This window comes from Aspergillus tubingensis (genome assembly GCF_013340325.1).
Source record: "Aspergillus tubingensis WU-2223L DNA, scaffold_11, whole genome shotgun sequence".
Lineage (NCBI taxonomy): Eukaryota > Fungi > Ascomycota > Eurotiomycetes > Eurotiales > Aspergillaceae > Aspergillus > Aspergillus tubingensis.
Genome location: NW_023336285.1, coordinates 2,105,572 through 2,124,859, shown reverse-complemented (window position 1 = coordinate 2,124,859; position 19,288 = coordinate 2,105,572). Strand labels below are relative to the sequence as shown.

The following is a 19,288-nucleotide window of genomic DNA, read 5'->3' as shown; positions in this document are numbered from 1 at the left end:
TTCGTGCTAGTAGCTACAAGTGGTTGAATCCTGATGGCCATGACGATGTTTCCTGAATTGGCTGTGTCTGTTTAATTTTACTACCCGTCCGTCCCCGCAGTGGGTTCCGACATGATGGATCGATCGCCTGCCCCCGTGACTCGGACGCCCAAGTCTTAGGTGTCTGTGTTTGGCGACCACGACGTTGGAGTATTTGTTCTCACTTCACCTCCTCTCCCCCCATCGGACTTGGTGAGCATCCAACACCAGATTAGGCTCCATTTTGAAAGCCTGGAAGCTCCAAATATATCGGTGTCAGTGATGACCTTCCCGGGGCGTCCTTTAACATGAGCCTGGGAGTTGGTGCCCTCATCTAGATGAACTTATATGGGATTGTCGACCAACCTCGCAGAGACAATCTATAATTAAGAAGTGTCTTTTTACTTCGTCAATTTGGTACACTGCATTTAGTACGCTGCTATACGCGCAACAATTCCCATTCTTTGACACCCTCTTCGGCATAGTCTATTCAAGTGAACGTTGTCCACCCCTCTCCCCAATCGCCTTCTTCTGTCGACATGTCCTCAACGACCACAGGCTCCTCTTCCAGTGCCACTAGTACAGATCGTAATGGGAATAACAACAGCTCAAGCCCTACTAGTTCGCCTCTACTATTTTTCGTCGCCCTCGGGTTTGGTGTTGTTTTCACCAATCTATGGTATGTCCAAGTTGGTATCACTAGGCTTTTGCTGCGCCAATATGCTTATCTGACCATCGCATTCCAGGATCATCGTTGGTGTGAAATATTGCTTTCGATATAACCAACGCAATCGCCAACTACGCAGTGAAGAGACAGGCGAGCCTATAGATCTGGTCGCCATGCCACGAACGCACCGAAGACGCCGAGAAAAGAAGCTGATGACTATGGACGACGTCAACGAGAGGTTTCCACTGACCAAGTATAAAGCATGGAGGTCATCCCGTGAGAATGAAGGCCTTTCCACTGCAGGCGGGATTTCGGCACCAAATAGCCGGTCGCAAAGCCTCAAGGATGAGAACTACATGATATCTGCTTCGCTTGGCACACCTTCATCCATGCTGGCATCGCCACTCAAAAGCCATCAGCGGGTTGATTCGAACACTTCACAGACGTCTGCACCACTAGAAGACCTGGAGACAACGCTACCACATTCTGAAGAGAAGAGCCAGAGATATCCCGAGCCAAGCCCTGCAAACATCGGAGTAAACGACAACGCCAACATATCAGCCCCGGAGCAGCCCCGTAACCACGCGCTCAACCATGTCATCGTAGAGGATGTTGGAGATCTTGAGGACCATATCCGCACCGCTGTACCTGCCGATTTCCTGGCAAATCCAGGTGATACTTGTGCTATCTGTCTCGATACGATCGAGGATGAAGATGATATACGGGGGCTTACATGTGGACATGCTTTTCATGCTTCTTGTGTTGACCCATGGTTGACAAGTCGACGGGCCTGCTGTCCCCTATGTAAAGCAGATTACTACATCCCGAAACCTCGCGCAGAAACTTCTGAATTGCCTGCTAGTTCAGAACGACAGGGTCGACGTGGCATGACACGAATGACACCTATAAACCCGCCACAGGCTGTTTTTATAGGTGGAAGAGTGAACTTTCTGCGGTCGTCGTCGGGTTTCCCGGAGCAGCATGCGCAACGGCGCCCCTTGACCCACAGAGCGGGCTTCTCGCGCTTGCGCCTTTGGCGAGCGCCTCAATCTAACCACCAGCCCACATCTCCTGTGCCTGACACTTCGTCTACACAGCCAGGTCGGAGGGACCAAAGGTTAGGGATCTTCACTGCATCTTACTTTCCACTGAACTTCGGTTTCCGGGGCAATCGTGCATCGAGAGGAGTTGCGAATAGGAACGCAGACGTCCGTTATTCAGATAACAACCGAACGCTTGGTGAACTTGAAGCAGGACCTTCTATATGAAATAATTACTTAACTTGAAGTCTCATATGTTCTCTGCCTCTCGACATCTGGAATGCCGGTTGGGCAGACTCGTGGTTATCCTTGCACAGGGTGCAGCACACGCCTGCGGCTTTGTACAGTACATTGATGCACCCTCATAGGGTAATGTGTCCCTGCTTGGCTGAGGTCATATCTAATATCTCCTCTCACTGTAATTGATCTCAGCACATGTCGACTTTCTGGCACGGATCCTGGCGTTTGTGGAGACCACTCGAGTTCAGGTCAGACTACTTTGTGCAGGTGAGAAACTGGTAGCATCTGGCTTTTAGCGGGCAATGCATGGCTGGGTATATTGGCGTTGGCATGTTTCAAATGAAATTGGTTTTTTATTTTATTTTATGTTTTTCCCCCTACGTTAACTTGGAATCACGGATCTCAGACGGCATGGCTAAATTCATCATACTGGCCATAGTCTACACACTTGCCTCATCCTCCGGGGTTACTCTCCCAGTCACACGGATGTTGTAGGTTAGATATTGGATACTTCTAGGCCATGTTGACAGGTAAGGTAGCCATTTCAGTGAGTAGTGTGCGACGATGGTTATTGTTGACATTTAGACAATGCAACATTCCCGATCCTTGTCGTCTCAACGTTATCGCTGACCCTATATCCGCGTTATACCATCGGGGGATTCATCTTGTCCAGAATGAAAATATATCCTGAAGGCGGCACCAATGGTCACTATAAAAGCTACCCCAATTGCGAGGATCCTAATGCAAGATTTGTGTGGCGCCCCAAAGATTTCTGCCTTTGATTTCTTTGAACGTCCATATATAACAATCAGTAGCAGCCACCCCACCAGGAGTTACTTGCAATAAGATACGTGTGCGCAGCAAAAGTTGGTTGCGTTATGACATGATGTGTTCGAAGAATAGCAATAGGGCATAGGGGTAGAGGATGCATTGTAGGCGTGTGGGATAGCAACACTGGTATGGGCCCAGGCCATCTGAGCCTCGTCAATGCAACCCTTGGTCACCCTTTGGCGTGAGTAGGATTATAGAATGTAAATAAAATTTAAAGTATATCAAGTTGGATAGCTTGATATTACAGTGGAGAATGGCTGATGTTTTTTAGGCAAAAGACCAGCTACATCAGGACACATTATCTCAGTACTCCGCACATCATGTGAAGTTGGGGAAGCTCTATGGCTGATAAGATGGCTTGGCTCACGTGCTACAGCGGCCGGGCCTACTAACGCGGAATAACACTTTCTGCTCCTTATACTATGGCAGTGGTAAGTATTTCTACAAATCATCAATACTACGGTATTCGCTATACCTCTCTGAGTCTGAAATTGAAAATTGCTGGGCGTAAGCCTTGCCCTGGTCGATTGGTTTAATCCGTTACAACCTATATCAGCAAACTGGGCAATAAAGCTACATTGGTTTTTAGCTCGATTGATGTTTTGAAATGTTTCTCGAATAATCGAAAACGGCGGCCGAGTTCTCTCAATGTATCATGCTAGACGAATACTTCGAAAATCCCAGGTAACATTCCGGATAAGCCAACCATTACCTCGGGATTCAAGCTCGGTCACTATTCGTCAACTACAGGTTAAACGCCCATGGGCCAGGTATGCTGAGCAGCTCATAGTCCAAAGGTGTCGTGGTATCACTTCCTTTACTCACAGGTGCTTCAGGAAATTCATAGCTACCTTTTTTCTGTGTGGGACAGCGCTTCATCTCTTAACTTCACTCGCTATCCTGCGGTTTGATGAGTCGCTCTACGATATTGATCAGTCACCGGAGAATCTGCCAGGCCTCGATGCCTCGTCCAGGACTGGGAAGTTTGACCCGGACGAATATGTTCCTCCCCACTCAGAACATGCCGCTACTATACAAACTCGCTTCCTTCCCCTGAGTTGGCCTCGCTTACAGGAAGGAAACTTTTATGTAGCGACAGACCCTGAGTGGCAAGCGTTTAGGAAACTAGCCCTTGACAAGAACAAGCTCTCGGGTCTGAAAGGTATTTGCGAGCAGATGGTCCTTCAGTCATTTTGAAATTAACCAGTCATGAACATATAGATGAGTTAATTTCGGCTGTTTTGGACGTCTCATCCCAAACACGACTACTTAATTATATGTTGGGGGGGCCACTGTCTGTCGCAGGAGTTTGGCTGGAACACCGATTTCCATACCGTGCACCCCCTGTATACTATCGATCTGGGTATGTATGTCCTGATTAGTACAGTATATTTTGCTCATTGGTACAGACTAGAACTATCTCAGAATGGTCTCGCCTGGGTTTCAAAGCCAATAACTGCAGAAGACGGCGACTGCCTGCACAGATGCATGAGGCCTTTAAGTGTGGCACACGCAATTAAGGATGCTTTTTTGGTTCTGTGGAGCAGACAGATTTCCAGACTTAGCCCAGGTTTGATGGATGAGCAGGTGTCTGGGTCTTTTATTTCTCTAGATGCAAATTTATTGCCCTCAGTATTGCAAGGATCGGATGGACTTGACGACGTTTCTCGGTTTGTGTCACAGCCGCCTCCCCTGAACTTCCAAGATGGCAGCCCGTCGACCAGGGACTGCTCCCATCCACCTACTTCACTGTGCATTACTGCGTTGCAGAAATTACCGCTGCCAAACCTTGGGTCTGGTTCCGACCTACGTATGGCGCTGCTGGCTTTCAAGTGGCGATTAAATTACTGCTGGGCTCGCAACGCGCACACATCTCGTCGCGGTGTCATGTACATTTCTGGTCCTATTGGTATACGAGGCCCTAGGGGGGTGTGCAGAGTGGAGGTGAAGGGGGAGTACGATGTTGTGAGGTCTCAATGGACTGCTATCTCCATGGATATTAGAGATCTTAATCTGTTCAGTCAAAGGGCACTTGGTCCCCGTTAGCAAACCTTATGTCCATTGGCTGTAACTCAACTGGCTTGTGTAGACCACCGATCCCGAAGCGTACCAATCAACCTCAACACCCTGTTATACTTTATGCCCTTAAGCCATTGTGAGATACCAGCGAGAGACATGGTTTGGTGTGTTTGTCAGACGGTCTCTTACAGATTAATTTAGGTTCATGAAGTACTTTCGGAGACCACATATAGAGGGTTCAGCTTCGCAACGGGTTATTTGATGCGGGCATCAAATGAACACTACGGCGTCTCAATATGGATATGTATATCTTCCTTCTACCTGGCCAAAGTCCGTGCCGCCAGCCAAACTACGTACCACCACTTCAGATTCTGCATAAACATGTAGGGCGACTCGAGCGCTAGTTAGTTATCATTGGTCAAACCAAGTGTAGTAAGCTTCAATAAGTGTATACATGAGGATGAACCATTTTTCTTTACTGATGCTCAGTAGCTCAAGTACTATCTTGATTGACAATCAATTACCAAAAAGGTTAGTTAACATTTATCACGGCCGCGCTGGCCATCCATCCGAGTCAGTCACGTATGTTATACCATATCTAAGTCATTGTTCTATGTCAGAATTGCTAATAGATCTTCTTTGATGCTATGATGAACTTTGAAGATTATGAAAATAATGTTTCATGTTATCAGTAGTCCTTCGTATTTATGAAGCGTATAACTTTTTGAGAATATAAAAACTCTTTAAGTTATGAAACAGTATTCTATTCTGATCAGGAAATTTTATAGAAAAACTTGATGAATATGTTTATATATGTACATATATATAGTGATAATTATCACACTGGTTAAGATATATTATCATAAAAAGAACTTGTCTCTTTGTATAGAATCATGTAGATAGCTGACTCGCACGCTACTGTCAGTTAGTTATCTTAGCATATGATGATCTGACTAATCAATTATAACTAACTAGTTAACTAACATAGTTAACGTAAACCACAATCACGCGGCCCATCTTGTAAAGCCATATAAAATTCATCTTTTATAATAAATATAATATCTCAATAACTACACTTTATATAAGTCTACAATATTAAATCAAGATTAATAATAGTAAAATAAATGTATTTAGAGTATTTAAATAATTTTAAATAATTTATTTATATTTAATTCAAGAGTTATCTTAAATTACAAATAAATTACAGGTATTTTATATTACCAGCTGTTATATGTAGTTATTAAAATCTGAAAAAAATGTTAAAAATAATATCTGATTATCTTAATCTATTTTCTTACGATAAAACCATTATTTTCAAAATTGGTTGAGATATTGAAGATTAAAAAATGACTTTTATATGGCAATATCTGATGGGCCGCGCGATTGTACGGGCCGCGCGATTGTGGTTTACGTTAGCTAGACCAACTAGTTAATTGATGTGTAATCACTCTACCCCCGCAGATAAGCACGGACTGTGTAGAGGGGCACTTTCTTTCCAGCTCACTACTACTCAGTATCTATACTTTAAGGACAAGGGTTGACTATAGTCGGTGTAAAGATAATGGCTCTTCATCCCAAATTTTCGGGTCAGAAGTTGTTGACAGCCAACTTACAGCAACCATGGCATACCCTCGAACTATGTATGTTAATCTAATACTGATAATGCTCTTCTGTACCCCAATGACTAACGCATTGATGATCGAAGACCTTGATTATGTCTGCCCTGTTAGTACTTATACAGCACCCTACGCAGGAAGAGTGTACTAAATATACTACTTCCAGTACTCCGCAAAGCTATTCAGCACATTCTACACATCGGTGAGACCAATTATCTTACAAAATTATCAATCAAGACTTCAGGTTGTCTTTCGTCAGCACATTCAACCTTGGCATCCATCATCCACTCTGACGCATGAAGCTGGTGCGGCGGTGTTGAAAATAGCTCCAGACAAGTTCTGGGAATTTAGCGCTGCACTGTTCAGTCACCAAGAAGAATTCTTTGATGTCAGTGTTGTTAACGAGACACGCAACAAGACATATCAGAGACTTGCGAAGATAGCCGCGACAGTTGGTGTGGATGAACACGAGATGCTCGAATTATTGAACATCAGCGAAGTTATTGCTGATGGACAGTTGAATACCGGCAACAAGGTGACGAATGATATCAAATTGATGGTCAAGGTGCGCCATTGAAATATTGTTACTGTGCTCAACATTGAATCCTAACTAGATATAACAGTCAGGTCGAACAATCGGCGTCCATGTATCTCCGACCGTATATTTCAATGTAAGCAGTCTCATTATTAATTGAGCGATTTGGTGCACTGATTCCGCTGGTTAGGGCGTCGAGGAACCAGGTATCAGCAGCAGCTTCACGGCCACACAATGGGAGCAATGGCTGGCCATGAATGTAGCGTAGGAATTGTGCTCTAAAAGAGAGTGGTATGATAACAGGAGGTATTCAAGTTCAGATGATAATTGTGGGCATTCTTTGGTAGCAAGGAGCATATCTCAACAGGATGAGATTTCTGAATGCAATCTAATCATATGGGCCTTCTTGCATGCGTAGCTCCACTATCAGTGACTGTAGTTTTTGAATATCGTATTGGTATTTCTGAGGCGACGGGGGCAAGGTTGGCATCGGGAATGTTCCAGCTGACGAGTTACTGTGATACTGGCGGCTGATAGTTCAAGGGGCGCCTATATGCGTTGGTTAGGAATAGAGAACGATGGCAGGGTCACCATACTTACTTAAATAGAAGAATATGTGGTTCTGGCTCGTGCACTTCATAATGTTCCCAACCCAAGCTCTGATAAAGGTATTAGACCTCTTACAGTGATAAATTTGTTCGACCTCTTTTTACGTACTTGTGTGATACCAAGTGCTCGCCATTCATCCTCCCACAGTAGTTTTAGCGTTCCCTTTGAACTGTCAAAATAGTCTGCAGGGATTTTCTTGAGCATGTTTTTGGGAAGTTGGACATGGCGGTATTCGAACTGGTCATCTGAGTATCTGTGTTTACTGTAAGGTCGAGGCACACCAAAAGATTGTCGCTTGCCTGCGGCATACCTAGCTGAATAATGGATAGAATCAATGAACTCCTCTAGTCTCTCCCGTTCAGATTCTAGCAAAGGGCGGGGCTTTTTATTCCTTCTGCTCAGATCGATGTCCATCTGGAAAAGCGGGGGTAGCGGGGCAGACACTATCGGAATCACTGCAGTCGGATTGCTGTTAGAGAAAATAACATCGAATCGTACATTGTTGCGATTATTGAGAGAAAGTCCCAGCCTGTTCTTCACAAACGGTCCAAGCAGACACTTACAAGTAAATAGTCTTTTGGTAGCAGAGTGAGGAAAAGCGAATGGGTGACAGGACTTCGAGTCTCAAAGAGATGCAAATAACGTTGTGGTGACGACTTGTCGAAATATGTCTCTTCTCACTGACCTCTCAAGTGTATAACAAGCGAGGTGTAGATCGAAGCTGTCTTGGTTTAAGGGCGTAGAAAGAGCCTCCATTAAGATGTCCGAGCAGTGACTCTTCGACTGTTTGGGATACAAGTGGAGTAGCTACCCGCTTTAGTGCCTAAGGTATCAAGAACTGATGCTTGGACTAGATAGCTGTAGGCTGAATTGTGTTTTTATCATACCAACCATGTACAAGTCAAGGTCATAAGGGGCCTACCTTCGCTGAAAGATTGGAGGAGCACAGTCGGACCCTTTGCTGCCTACTCTTCTCTTTCCAACACAATTTTGTCAAGGATCGTGCGGGCTTACTGGACGGCTTATACGAGAAATTTTCTACACTCACAGTGTGATAAACCAAATCCGATTAATCGTATGGTAAAAGCTTTTGTGAAGAATCTTAGGGAACAAACTTGCATACTGAACATGGAGAAGGGAACCAAAATCCTAGTGAAGCATAGTCAACACTTCTCGACAGGTACTATTACCCAGTGCCCCAATCTGAGTACTACTATCGACTAGTAGTAAAGAGCGAAGAAAGAATCGCCTGATTATCTAAGAAGTGAAGTCCAGCAGCCAACCAGGGCTTGAAACCCAGGTTTAGCTCAGCCGAGAACGCGCCAAAACCGGCAGTCCTCGAAGAAGCGGATTGGGTGAGAAATGAAGGGGCAAAAAAAAAAAAAAAAAAAAAAAAAACGAGGAAGGAAGGAAAAATTGCAAAGTGGGTTTCTTTTTTTTTCATCCAAATTTTAACCGCTCCCACTCCAGCGCCTGGGGCAAAATTTATTTAGTCTTCCTCTCCTCCAACAATCGTCCTGCCTTTTGGCATCATTTCAATTTTTCTATCCTATCTGTCTTAAGACATACACATTTGTCAAAATGGCCGACGAAGTTTACGAAGGTGCCATCGGCATTGATCTTGGTGAGCCATTTCCCTACCGTGTTGTCCCAAGTAATGACTGACGAGATATTTCAGGAACCACCTACTCTTGTGTGGCCAACTACGAGGGTACCAATGTTGAGATCAGTATGTCGTTACCTGTGTCCTCTAGTCACGGCGCTGGTGAGCTTATAAACATGCAGTTGCCAACGAGCAGGGTAGCTACACTACCCCATCCTTCGTTTCTTTCACCGACAAGGAACGCTTGATCGGTGAAGCCGCGAAGAACCAGGCCGCTATGAACCCTACGAACACCATCTTTGACATCAAGTAAGCAGCTTTTCGCTGGACATATGTTCACTATTAATCAAATACAGGCGTCTTATCGGTCGGCGGTTCGAGGACCCCATTGTCAAGAAGGATGTTGAGTCCTGGCCCTTCAAGGTTGTTGATCAGGGTGGAAACCCCGTGGTTGAGGTCGAGTATCTTGGCGAAACCAAGACTTTCAGTCCCCAGGAAATTTCTTCTATGGTTTTGATGAAGGTAACATTCCTGTTCATCCCAATAACGCGGAATTGCTTGCTACATTCCCTCTTGCGATACTGACAGATCACTATAGATGAAAGAGGTTGCCGAAACCAAGCTCGGAAAGAAGGTCGAGAAGGCAGTCATCACCGTGCCCGCTTATTTCAACGACAACCAGCGCCAGGCTACTAAGGATGCTGGTGCCATTGCTGGTCTCAACGTGCTCCGTATCATCAACGAGCCCACTGCAGCAGCGATCGCTTATGGCCTTGGCTCCGGCAAGTCTGATAAGGAGCGTAACGTTCTCATCTACGATCTTGGTGGTGGTACTTTCGATGTGTCTCTCCTTAACATCCAGGGTGGTGTCTTCACTGTCAAGGCTACTGCTGGAGATACCCACCTTGGTGGTCAAGACTTCGATACCAACCTCCTGGACCACTTCAAGAAGGAGTTCCAGCGTAAGACTGGCAAGGACCTCTCCGGTGACGCGAGAGCCCTCCGTCGTCTCAGAACCGCCTGCGAGCGTGCTAAGCGTACTTTGTCCAACGCTACCCAGACTACTGTGGAAATCGACTCTTTGTTCGATGGCGAGGACTTCAACTCTTCTATCACTCGTGCTCGTTTCGAAGACCTGAACGCCAAGTCTTTCTCGGGTACTCTCGAGCCTGTGCAGCAGGTTCTCAAGGACTCTGGCCTTGAGAAGAGCAAGGTCGATGAGATCGTCCTCGTTGGTGGTTCCACCCGTATCCCTCGTATCCAGAAGCTGCTTAGCGACTTCTTCGATGGCAAGAAGCTTGAGAAGGTAAGTGCTACTCTCGCCATCTGTCTAACAAGTCTTGTCCTAACGAATTTGAATTAAAGAGCATCAACCCCGATGAGGCCGTTGCCTATGGTGCCGCCGTCCAGGCCGGTATCTTGTCTGGAAAGGCTTCTTCGGCTGAAACCCAGGACCTCCTCCTGCTTGATGTCGTTCCCCTTTCTCTCGGTGTTGCTATGGAGGGTAACATCTTCGCTCCTGTTGTGGCCCGTGGTCAGACTGTCCCTACGATCAAGAAGCGCACTTTCACCACCGTTGTCGATAACCAGACAACCGTGCAGTTCCCCGTTTACCAGGGTGAGCGTACCAACTGCGCTGACAACACCTCTCTGGGAGAGTTCACCCTCGCTCCCATCCCCCCCATGAGGGCTGGAGAGGCCGCTCTCGAGGTCGTTTTCGAGGTTGATGTCAACGGTATCCTCAAGGTTACTGCTACCGAGAAGTCCTCTGGACGTAGTGCCAACATTACCATCTCCAATGCCGTCGGCAAGCTTTCCACCACTGAGATTGAGCAGATGATTGACGGTACGTTTGACGCAGTCAGAGATCGATGCAGACATACTGACATTTTCTAGACGCTGCGAAGTTCAAGTCTAGCGATGAGGCTTTCACCAAGAAGTTCGAGTCTCGCCAACAGCTCGAGTCCTACATCTCGCGTGTTGAGGAGATTGTTTCCGACCCCACCATGTCGCTGAAGCTGAAGCGTGGCAACAAGGAGAAGATCGAATCGGCACTCAGCGATGCCATGGCTCAGCTTGAGATCGAAGACTCGACTCCTGAAGATCTCAAGAAGAAGGAGCTTGCTCTCAAGAGACTCATCACCAAGGCCATGGCCACTCGGTAAACAAATCTCTGCGATCCTATCATGCTCTAGGTGCGGCACCATACAATTGCCCTTGCCTCTATCATTCACCCTTCAGTCCCACCATCCAACTTGCGCAAAGTGACCGATTTCTTTGCTTCACCTTAGATTGGAGACCTTAACGTCGTCTACGGAATTTCCTTTTAGATGAGGCGTGTTTATTCATGACCGGGTACAAAATTGCAAAAAGTAATTTACGAAAATTTTATATATGAACTTATTTATCATCTTAATGCTCTTCTTACGTATGACTGCACGAGCCCTTTGCCAAACCAAAGTGTATTGCCCCTATAGACATTGCCTCTGTATTTCCCGCACCACCGTTAGACTTTGAGAAAGGCGACTTGTTAGAATTGCCATTTGAAACTGCCTTCCATAACCATTTTGTAGGTCGTCATAGCTACCATGGCGAGCTGCTTGTGTTCTAAATGTACTAATCTTGTAATTTACTACGCGGAGACATCGGTGGCTCGCTAGGAGACGCGTGATCAGGAAGTGGCTCTGTTCCCTTTGCCTCGGCAGTGTATCTTACCAAATCCTACCAACCTCGTCTATAACTATTCTTGCGCGCAGTTTGCTTCGAGCAACTGTACCCTGCGGGATTTCTTATTACTGATAAGCATATAGGACCCATACCCAACAAAATCGGGCATCTGAAAAGCAGAAGAAGAGCGAAAATGCAACGCCGTGCGGCAGTTACCGGCCTCAGTTATATGCGTCGCTGCTCAACGTTTACTGGATTGCGCTATAACTTGATTTCTGAGCATCAACTTCGGCCTTGGACTCAGCATAAGGTAGCACTTCCGTCTGACAAAAGAAGCTTTTCCAGTTCGCCTTTTTGGTGTAAAAAGAAGGACAAGACGAAAGCTACATCTGGTGCAGATTCTGGGAAGCCGTTGCCAAAAGTAGGCGCAAGTTCTGAAGACCCGCATGATTTTTCACAGCTGCATGATGGCATAGCGGCTGCCCTGTCTCGACTCAGAGACGAGCTCTCTAAGATGCGTGTGGGGGGGAGGTTCAATACCGCATCAATTGAGAGTCTTCGTGTGCAGCTGAACAAGAGCAGCAAGCAATCGATCAAGCTGGGCGATCTTGCCCAAGTTGTTCCTAAGGGTGGACGGATGGTAACTATTTTGGCCTCTGACGAAGATGTGAGTTACTGACTGGTGCCTTGAAATTGTCTCTACTATCGTGAAGCCGACAAATTCTCTCAATATTTTTCGAGTCTTGTTCTGACACAGACTGTCTTTGATATAGCATGTGAAGCCCATTCGATCGTCAATAATTTCCTCCAACTTGTCGTTAACTCCGCAAGCCGACCCTCACAATTCTCTTCAGCTCAACGTCACGATCCCCCCACCGACTAAAGAGTCTCGGGATCAAACGATCGCTCTGGCAAAGGCGGCAATGGAGAAAGCTGCCGGTGCCGTCCGTGATTCACGCAGTGCTGTACATAAACGTCTTCAGGATTTGCAGAAAAAGAAGATTGCCAGGCCAGATGACGTTCGGAAGGCCCAAGAACAGATGGAAAAGCTTGCAGAGAAAGGTCAGAAGGAAGTGAAGGAACTGTTTGAGGCTACAAGGAAGGCTATGGAGCGGGCGTAATGAGGAAATACACTGCTGAAAGACCAGCTTTGAGTGAACTCAAATGGTGATATGAACACGAGTTCTGTAACTTATTTCAGAGAGTAATGTATTCTACAGTCACTTGCAAGGCATAAATGTAAACAATGACAAAGATAACAAGGGATCATGAAAAGCTGCAAAAGTATAGGTACATAGTAAGGATACTGATGGTATCAGAAAACAAGGTTCTCAGGGGCGTTTTGTCATGCGACTGGCGGCTAAAAGCGAGTCCAACTTCGCAATGAACGCAGAGGATTTGCCGACTGTGTGATACGTTGCATTGTTTCTGAGGTTTTCAGAGACACTGTCAACGATTGAGAGGTTGTCCGCCTGTTTGGCTTTAGACTTAGGATAATTGCCCTGAACAAGAAGTCCAAGAAGTGAGCCTTGGTCCTTGGTGTTGAGTGGACTGAAGTTGACATGACGTGGTTCCACAAGATCGCCTTTTCGCTGGGACAACTTGTCTGCGCGTTCTTGCGATAGCTTGTTCGCTTCAGAGATGGCCTCAGCTTTTTCCTCCTCACTCGAAAAGCGGACAAATTTGCCCTGATAAAGTCGCTTGCCCAGCTCATTTGGAGGTACATAATCATTTGCGTAGCGATCGCCGAATAGAGACAACTTCTCAACGACTCCGGCAGTATGAGCGTCAATGTCGGTGGGTAGAGATGGCCATGTTTCCTTCAGTGAAGCTAAGGAGATCGACTCGGGATTGTACTGGACAGGCTTGGGCGCCGCTTGTTCAGCGAGTTCTCGGAAGACAGCGTTGATCGAGGCTTCATGGAATGCTGAATTGGATGTTGAATCTTCCTGGCCGGACCTCTCGGTGCGTCGAGAACGGCCTGCTCGCCCATCTCTAGATTGAACCTTCTTCTTTGGCCCAGCTCTAGGGCCCCGAGAAGCGGTGGATCGGTTGCCTCGAGGATTGCGAGCCCTGGGATTCTTAAGGATGTTTGCTGGTTGGCCAGTGGCTTGAGAGGCGGCGAGAGATCTCGCATCTACTATCCGTCGGGGACGAGGTCGTTCTTGGTTGACGCTCCGAATGTTCAGGTTCGCCGGCGGAATGTTGTTTCTTCTGGTTTGCGCACTGGGACGTCCGGCGGCGGAAGAGGCTGCGGAACCCTCGGTTGCATTCGCATCTGCATTAGTTAGAAAGACGAGTGACTATGGTCTGAGATATGATAGTATTCCCGGACGATAACAACAAGTGTCCAGGACAGAGACCAGTTGAGGGGGGAAAGTAAGACGAGAGCAATGCAACTGTGAACTGGGCGGACGGAGACTATAGCGGAGCACACTTACTGGAGTGATTGTTGGAATCTTTTGCTTGTAAAAAAGTAGCCGAAAACCGACGAATTGATGAAAGAGTCCCTTCTATTGCCCTGGCACCCCGAGGGCGTAGAAGCACCATCCGTTGTTGGAGCATCCTTGTTGATGAATATCTAAGGCCTGGATAAGAGGGAGACTAAAAATGTTCGTTACCTCTAAATGCTACAAAGTCACGTGCTGCGCGACAGAAGCATACTCCAGACAACTCCCGTGGGAGCGGCAAGCCTCTCTAGTCACTACTCATTATTATCCTCATAGCTTCGGTATCACGATCAAATATGTTGCGTCGCAAACCCACCGCTATAGCTATAACCTCCGAAGACCTTGCGACTTTTGAACAATCACGGCTCCGACAGCTCTCCAAAGAAACTCGTACCGAAGGCCATGCCAGCACTAGCTCCAATGTCAATCTTGACCCCAGCGATGAGCTCAAGCCATTGCCAGGGGACAAGGCGAGAATAGTCCGCTCGCGTGAAGAGCGCATCGGCATCAATCGACGCAATTAACTCTCGAAGGGTTTGCCCAACACGTTGGCTTCTCCTGGCTACCAACTCATGCCTAGTATTTGGGCATCATCAGCACTTCCTGAGACCAAGAGAGCCCCGATTGGCAATGAATAATTCGAATGTCCTACACACATCAAGGTTTAGCCTTGCGCAGGCCAAATCCTCCTGCTACAAGTGCATAATTTACAGCAATATTATTACCCCCACAACTTGCGCATAACATTTCTTAAGTCTATTCTCGACGGCGTGCTTAGTTTGTAATCTATACTGCGAATCTTACACTTTTCACTATACCACGTATCTATTCCTGCCTGTCTCATAATTCCTTATGATTATAGTATCAACTGGGATCGTCATAGAATGCAATTGTATAGAGGCCACTGCAAGCCGATGGAGATTTATCTCGGTCGACTGAAGTGGCCCAACACATAATGCCAGAGTGAATGAAAACAATTTCACTGGGCGGACGCTCTGTTAAAATGCGGAGTGATAGACCATATGCCATTACAGCGTTGATTTGAAATAAGATCCTTATGCTACACAAGAGAAAAAGAGACAGAGAGAAGCAGTAGCTAAAAACTTTGAGCGTTGTGTGGTACTCATTTGGATAAGCTATCATTTGTACATGGAAAGCATGTCTGCTTTGGGAGCAAAGTAACATGACCAGCATACCTACAGGAACCAGCAACCAAAAAGACACGCCAAGGTGAAAAGAGCGAATATCTCTGGCGGGCGCTATAAATTGCAGCAACCAGGAACTCTAGAAGTGACCCCTGCGTTTTGAAGACAGCCCCGAGTCTCCCAGCTGTGCTGAATAGAACGCGTTACCGCTGGCGCTTTGAAGTGCCTTCGGTTCCTAGGTCGACTGAATAATTCCACCGCCGTTTGAGACCGTTTGGATCGTACACACTAGCTACACTTTGTTGCCAATCTCGCGCTGTGAACAAAACTTGTTGCCCAGTGAATTGAGTTTGTGGCATGGGAGCTGGCGCGACCGGGGTAACCTTTGATTGCTGCTCATATTGTACGGGGAAATGGTCAGGTAAAGAAGGTTGAACAGCCTGAGCAGGATTGCTCAGAGCCATTGGTGGGGAGTTTGTTGTCACAGTGGGTGTACCAATAGAAAATGCCATATCCCATTGACTACACGGTTTGTAACAGTCAGCGGCCATTTCTCGGGGTTAATATTTCTTTTCTTGGGGAAAGGGGTTCCTTACTTGATAATACGAGTAGGATCCCAGCTATTTTCATCAACCAAAGGCGCATTCATTCCGTGGGTGGAGATCGATTGGGAGGGGATTAATCCCAAGGGCTGGAGCTGAGAGGAATCGGACTTTGAATCTTCAGTACCAGCTGATATTGGAGGAGTTACAGGATAAGCTGCATAACCCACTCTACTTTGAACGCCAGGTACTTGACTGATTTGAGAAGCGTAATGTGAATCTATTGGCGGGCTTGGGTGATATGGCTCGGAGGGACTCCCATATGGGAAAGTTGGCTTCAAATCGAAAGGTCGGTTCACATCAGCTGAAAAGGCGAAACGCAATGAATCTATTTGCGCTTGTAACTCTGGCATAGGCCAAGCAGAAGAACAACGCTCAAGTATTCGCATGTGTCGTGTGAAGTATTCCCGCGCGTCCGTATGAAAATTCGGGTCTGGAGATGTTATGGCCACCTGTTGTAGCGTTAGCTGACCGTCAATACCATAAAAGGCCCAGAATCCTCACAAGGTGCAGCATTGTGCATGTCAAGATGGTGTATATTGTGAAATTTATGCCCCTTTGCATGAAAAGCAGGCCAGACAGCCCAAAGCGGTTCAGAATGGCTTCTTGGAGCCTACAAAGGTATTTTGCCGAAGAGTAGCATAACGCCATATGCATCTTCCAACCTCCCCCTGCCGCAAAAGATTTGGAGGCTATTAATTGTGGACGGTGCAACAGGATAATCCCAAGATGACAGTGGGAGTGCATATTTCCGACAAAATGTGATGGAATCCATGGTGGTGAGCCATCGGGAGGATAGTTGACTTGTAGATCCGGTGGTAAACTCTGAAGCCAGTCGGTAAAGAGAGGGTTCTTTTCAACGAACTTAGGATTAGCCCCCCAATCTTTTTGTTTCTTTATCTTATGATATATGTCGGCAATGATGCGAATATGGCGTGCATTCCGGACGAAGTACGCATATTGCCTTGACCGATCCATTTCGAACTGATCAAGGCCTCTGATATCCAAAGTTGGACTCGTATTTACTGTCTCATGGTCCACACCGTAATCGGAGCGCCCTGGGAATAGTCAGCCAGTATATATACTACGAGAATCAAAAGACGTACCCTGCGGCGCTCCTATCATGACTTCGACAACCAGGAGGGCCTGCCAGACCCGTGTCTGCACCAAGCATTCTACCGGATTCAAGTCGCAAGACCTGCCTTCCGTGTGGAGATTGTTATGTTCATGGATATCCAGATCTTTCGCCATGGAGATGATCGTTTTGACGGTTTGCCAAGAACGGTAATAATAACCTTTCTTAGGCCGTGACTCTCGGGCCTTCAACAGTAGAAGCAGAGCTTGTATCGTACTGAGGCGAGGTTCGTCCATAAAACTAGATTCGTGCCCTAACAAGATGATTCGCAGTCAGTATACGACGTGGCGTACAGGTGCGTGGGTATGTTTGTCGCCTCACTGTTTGCTAATGCGAGCCACTGTGCTCCTTGGGCCGGGTCGTCCGATAGCCTCCCTGCGCATGCAAATAGTGCCTCGAGTAGAAGCGGAGATATTGAGCTTCGTTCGTGTTGCCACTGATAGTACAGATGAGATCGATGGATGACAGGGACGTAAGGATGAATATCATCAAAATATATCTTGAAATAATTCATGACCTCGTCATCAGATGGCATGAGTTCGGGCGGGATGCGTATAGTGGCTCCAGCTCCGGTACTGAGAGGTGGTAACTTTTCGTCTACTTCATCCTGGGTCGGGATTTCTGGTTCAGCCCTTTCCCTTCGTTGCTGTCTGATGTACGGCGCTGAATCTATGTTAATACGTTCCGTCTGTAAGACACGTTACGAAGGCTAGAATAGCTCACCAATACCAGTCTCGTCTATCTTGAGCTCCCCTAAGACCTCGCTGAGGTTCTCTGCAGTGGACTGGTCGTGCTCACTGTATATATCACTTTCTGCGGTTCCCAGAGGCTGAGTTTGATCGTTGGAGAACATCTGTGACTGAGTGTATTGATGATGTGGCATGGCCACTTGGGGCGACCTCATGTCGTAGACATTTGGCTGGCCTGGAGTAGAATGCGCAAATTGTGGATAGATCCCGATGTTGTCATTATATGGGTGCATGCTACTCATTGAAGGTGGCCCGGAATCTCGATATGTTTGGGAGCTCGTATATGACGATAGTGAGGGTTCTGATGTGTTCGACGCGCCCAACGAGTCGACAGGATTGGTTTCAACGCTTTCCACTGCAGGATACTCGCCATCATGCCCAATTGTTGGAGGAACGCATACTAACTTCAAGCGTGTGCATGCCGAACAAGGCCACGTGTTTGTTGTAGCAGCATCACACTTGATCTTCCGTTTCCTGCAGCCATTGCAAGCTCGCATTACTGAAGATAGGCTCGTAATTAGACGCAACGAAGCCAAGTCCACTATCGGTCAAACATACCTTTGAGCCTCTTATGCCTGTTATGTTCATCAACGAATACATAGTCTGTATCAAAAGCGGTCAACATATAACTGAAGCAAGAGACGGGCAACATATTCAAATGACAAATGGTAACTACCGAGGGGGAGGGGGTCTTACTTTTCTGGCCTTCCCTGGGTGGGCCTGTCGGGGGTGTGAATGTGAAACCTTGCATCTTTGCAGGGACAGCGACACAAGCTATGAGGCAGCGCAAGAAAAAGTGGACCGGACCAGCATGCAACAATCTTCAGGTCCCGGAGAAAAAAAAAAGTCGAGGCAAAGGAAAGTATCCGCAGGACCTGCCTTATGCGGACGGAACCAATGTAGAATGTATTCTGAACCTTTCACTGTCGACTTAATGGGCGCTAGTAGGGTCTTCACACTATTGTAGCTTTAATCCCACACTTGCGCAATGGATCCCACTCCTGTTCTGAGTAGGGGAGAGGAGATGGGAAGGAGGTGTAACGAGTTGCGACCGAGAAGAACGATGCGGTAAGGTAGGAATATCTATCGTCAACGGCGGGAACAAGACAGCGTCATCCGGCGATAAAAGAGTGTGACCTGTGGTCTCTGTACTATGGTCTCCTGCATCGATCTGGTCAGTTTTCGGGTCATAGATGGGTGCCATAAAGACAGCGCAGCTATGGGTGTAGCGGAATGTTGAACCCTAGGAGTACTGGCGCGACTGACTGTTTCACGAAAGGTAAGCTTCAAGAGAAGGTCGAGTTTGCTGCGATCCCATTAAGCGGCGACAACTGAGACTTGGGAGCTCAGGGAAGGGAAAGA

At 46.9% G+C, this 19,288-nt stretch overlaps 9 protein-coding genes across 9 annotated transcripts; 6 read left to right on the top strand and 3 right to left on the bottom strand.

Moving 5' to 3' along the window:
• Positions 1-557: 557 nt before the first annotated feature.
• AtWU_10054 (E3 ubiquitin-protein ligase RNF103) lies at positions 558-1,953 on the top strand (the record flags this gene model as incomplete). The annotated part of the gene is made up of 2 exons (XM_035505160.1): positions 558-697; positions 765-1,953. 2 exons carry the CDS (start codon positions 558-560, stop codon positions 1,951-1,953), a joined length of 1,329 nt encoding a protein of 442 aa, XP_035361053.1.
• Positions 1,954-3,444: 1,491 nt separating this feature from the next.
• Positions 3,445-4,842, top strand: AtWU_10053 (uncharacterized protein; the record flags this gene model as incomplete). Its single annotated transcript, XM_035505159.1, has 4 exons — positions 3,445-3,566; positions 3,633-3,958; positions 4,018-4,159; positions 4,206-4,842. The coding sequence occupies 4 exons, from the start codon at positions 3,445-3,447 to the stop codon at positions 4,840-4,842; spliced, it is 1,227 nt and encodes a 408-aa protein (XP_035361052.1).
• A 1,534-nt stretch (positions 4,843-6,376) lies between these two features.
• On the top strand, positions 6,377-7,234 carry AtWU_10052 (DsbA family protein; the record flags this gene model as incomplete). The annotated part of the gene is made up of 5 exons (XM_035505158.1): positions 6,377-6,455; positions 6,521-6,540; positions 6,598-6,996; positions 7,055-7,102; positions 7,157-7,234. The coding sequence occupies 5 exons, from the start codon at positions 6,377-6,379 to the stop codon at positions 7,232-7,234; spliced, it is 624 nt and encodes a 207-aa protein (XP_035361051.1).
• A 244-nt stretch (positions 7,235-7,478) lies between these two features.
• On the bottom strand, positions 7,479-7,989 carry AtWU_10051 (cyclin-dependent protein kinase regulatory subunit CKS1; the record flags this gene model as incomplete). The annotated part of the gene is made up of 4 exons (XM_035505157.1): positions 7,479-7,515; positions 7,567-7,625; positions 7,684-7,828; positions 7,886-7,989. 4 exons carry the CDS (start codon positions 7,987-7,989, stop codon positions 7,479-7,481), a joined length of 345 nt encoding a protein of 114 aa, XP_035361050.1.
• A 1,167-nt stretch (positions 7,990-9,156) lies between these two features.
• Positions 9,157-11,343, top strand: hscA (putative Hsp70 chaperone (HscA); the record flags this gene model as incomplete). The annotated part of the gene is made up of 7 exons (XM_035505156.1): positions 9,157-9,199; positions 9,254-9,304; positions 9,361-9,487; positions 9,535-9,700; positions 9,777-10,484; positions 10,544-11,024; positions 11,075-11,343. 7 exons carry the CDS (start codon positions 9,157-9,159, stop codon positions 11,341-11,343), a joined length of 1,845 nt encoding a protein of 614 aa, XP_035361049.1.
• Positions 11,344-12,038: 695 nt separating this feature from the next.
• AtWU_10049 (ribosome-recycling factor) lies at positions 12,039-12,966 on the top strand (the record flags this gene model as incomplete). Its single annotated transcript, XM_035505155.1, has 2 exons — positions 12,039-12,512; positions 12,619-12,966. 2 exons carry the CDS (start codon positions 12,039-12,041, stop codon positions 12,964-12,966), a joined length of 822 nt encoding a protein of 273 aa, XP_035361048.1.
• A 210-nt stretch (positions 12,967-13,176) lies between these two features.
• Positions 13,177-14,395, bottom strand: AtWU_10048 (uncharacterized protein; the record flags this gene model as incomplete). Its single annotated transcript, XM_035505154.1, has 2 exons — positions 13,177-14,123; positions 14,287-14,395. 2 exons carry the CDS (start codon positions 14,393-14,395, stop codon positions 13,177-13,179), a joined length of 1,056 nt encoding a protein of 351 aa, XP_035361047.1.
• A 196-nt stretch (positions 14,396-14,591) lies between these two features.
• Positions 14,592-14,819, top strand: AtWU_10047 (CDC26 family anaphase-promoting complex subunit; the record flags this gene model as incomplete). Its single annotated transcript, XM_035505153.1, has 1 exon — positions 14,592-14,819. The coding sequence occupies one exon, from the start codon at positions 14,592-14,594 to the stop codon at positions 14,817-14,819; it is 228 nt and encodes a 75-aa protein (XP_035361046.1).
• An 824-nt stretch (positions 14,820-15,643) lies between these two features.
• AtWU_10046 (Zn(II)2Cys6 transcription factor) lies at positions 15,644-18,677 on the bottom strand (the record flags this gene model as incomplete). The annotated part of the gene is made up of 9 exons (XM_035505152.1): positions 15,644-15,962; positions 16,037-16,152; positions 16,213-16,494; positions 16,547-17,100; positions 17,149-17,430; positions 17,499-17,840; positions 17,901-18,425; positions 18,485-18,529; positions 18,623-18,677. 9 exons carry the CDS (start codon positions 18,675-18,677, stop codon positions 15,644-15,646), a joined length of 2,520 nt encoding a protein of 839 aa, XP_035361045.1.
• Positions 18,678-19,288: the final 611 nt, after the last annotated feature.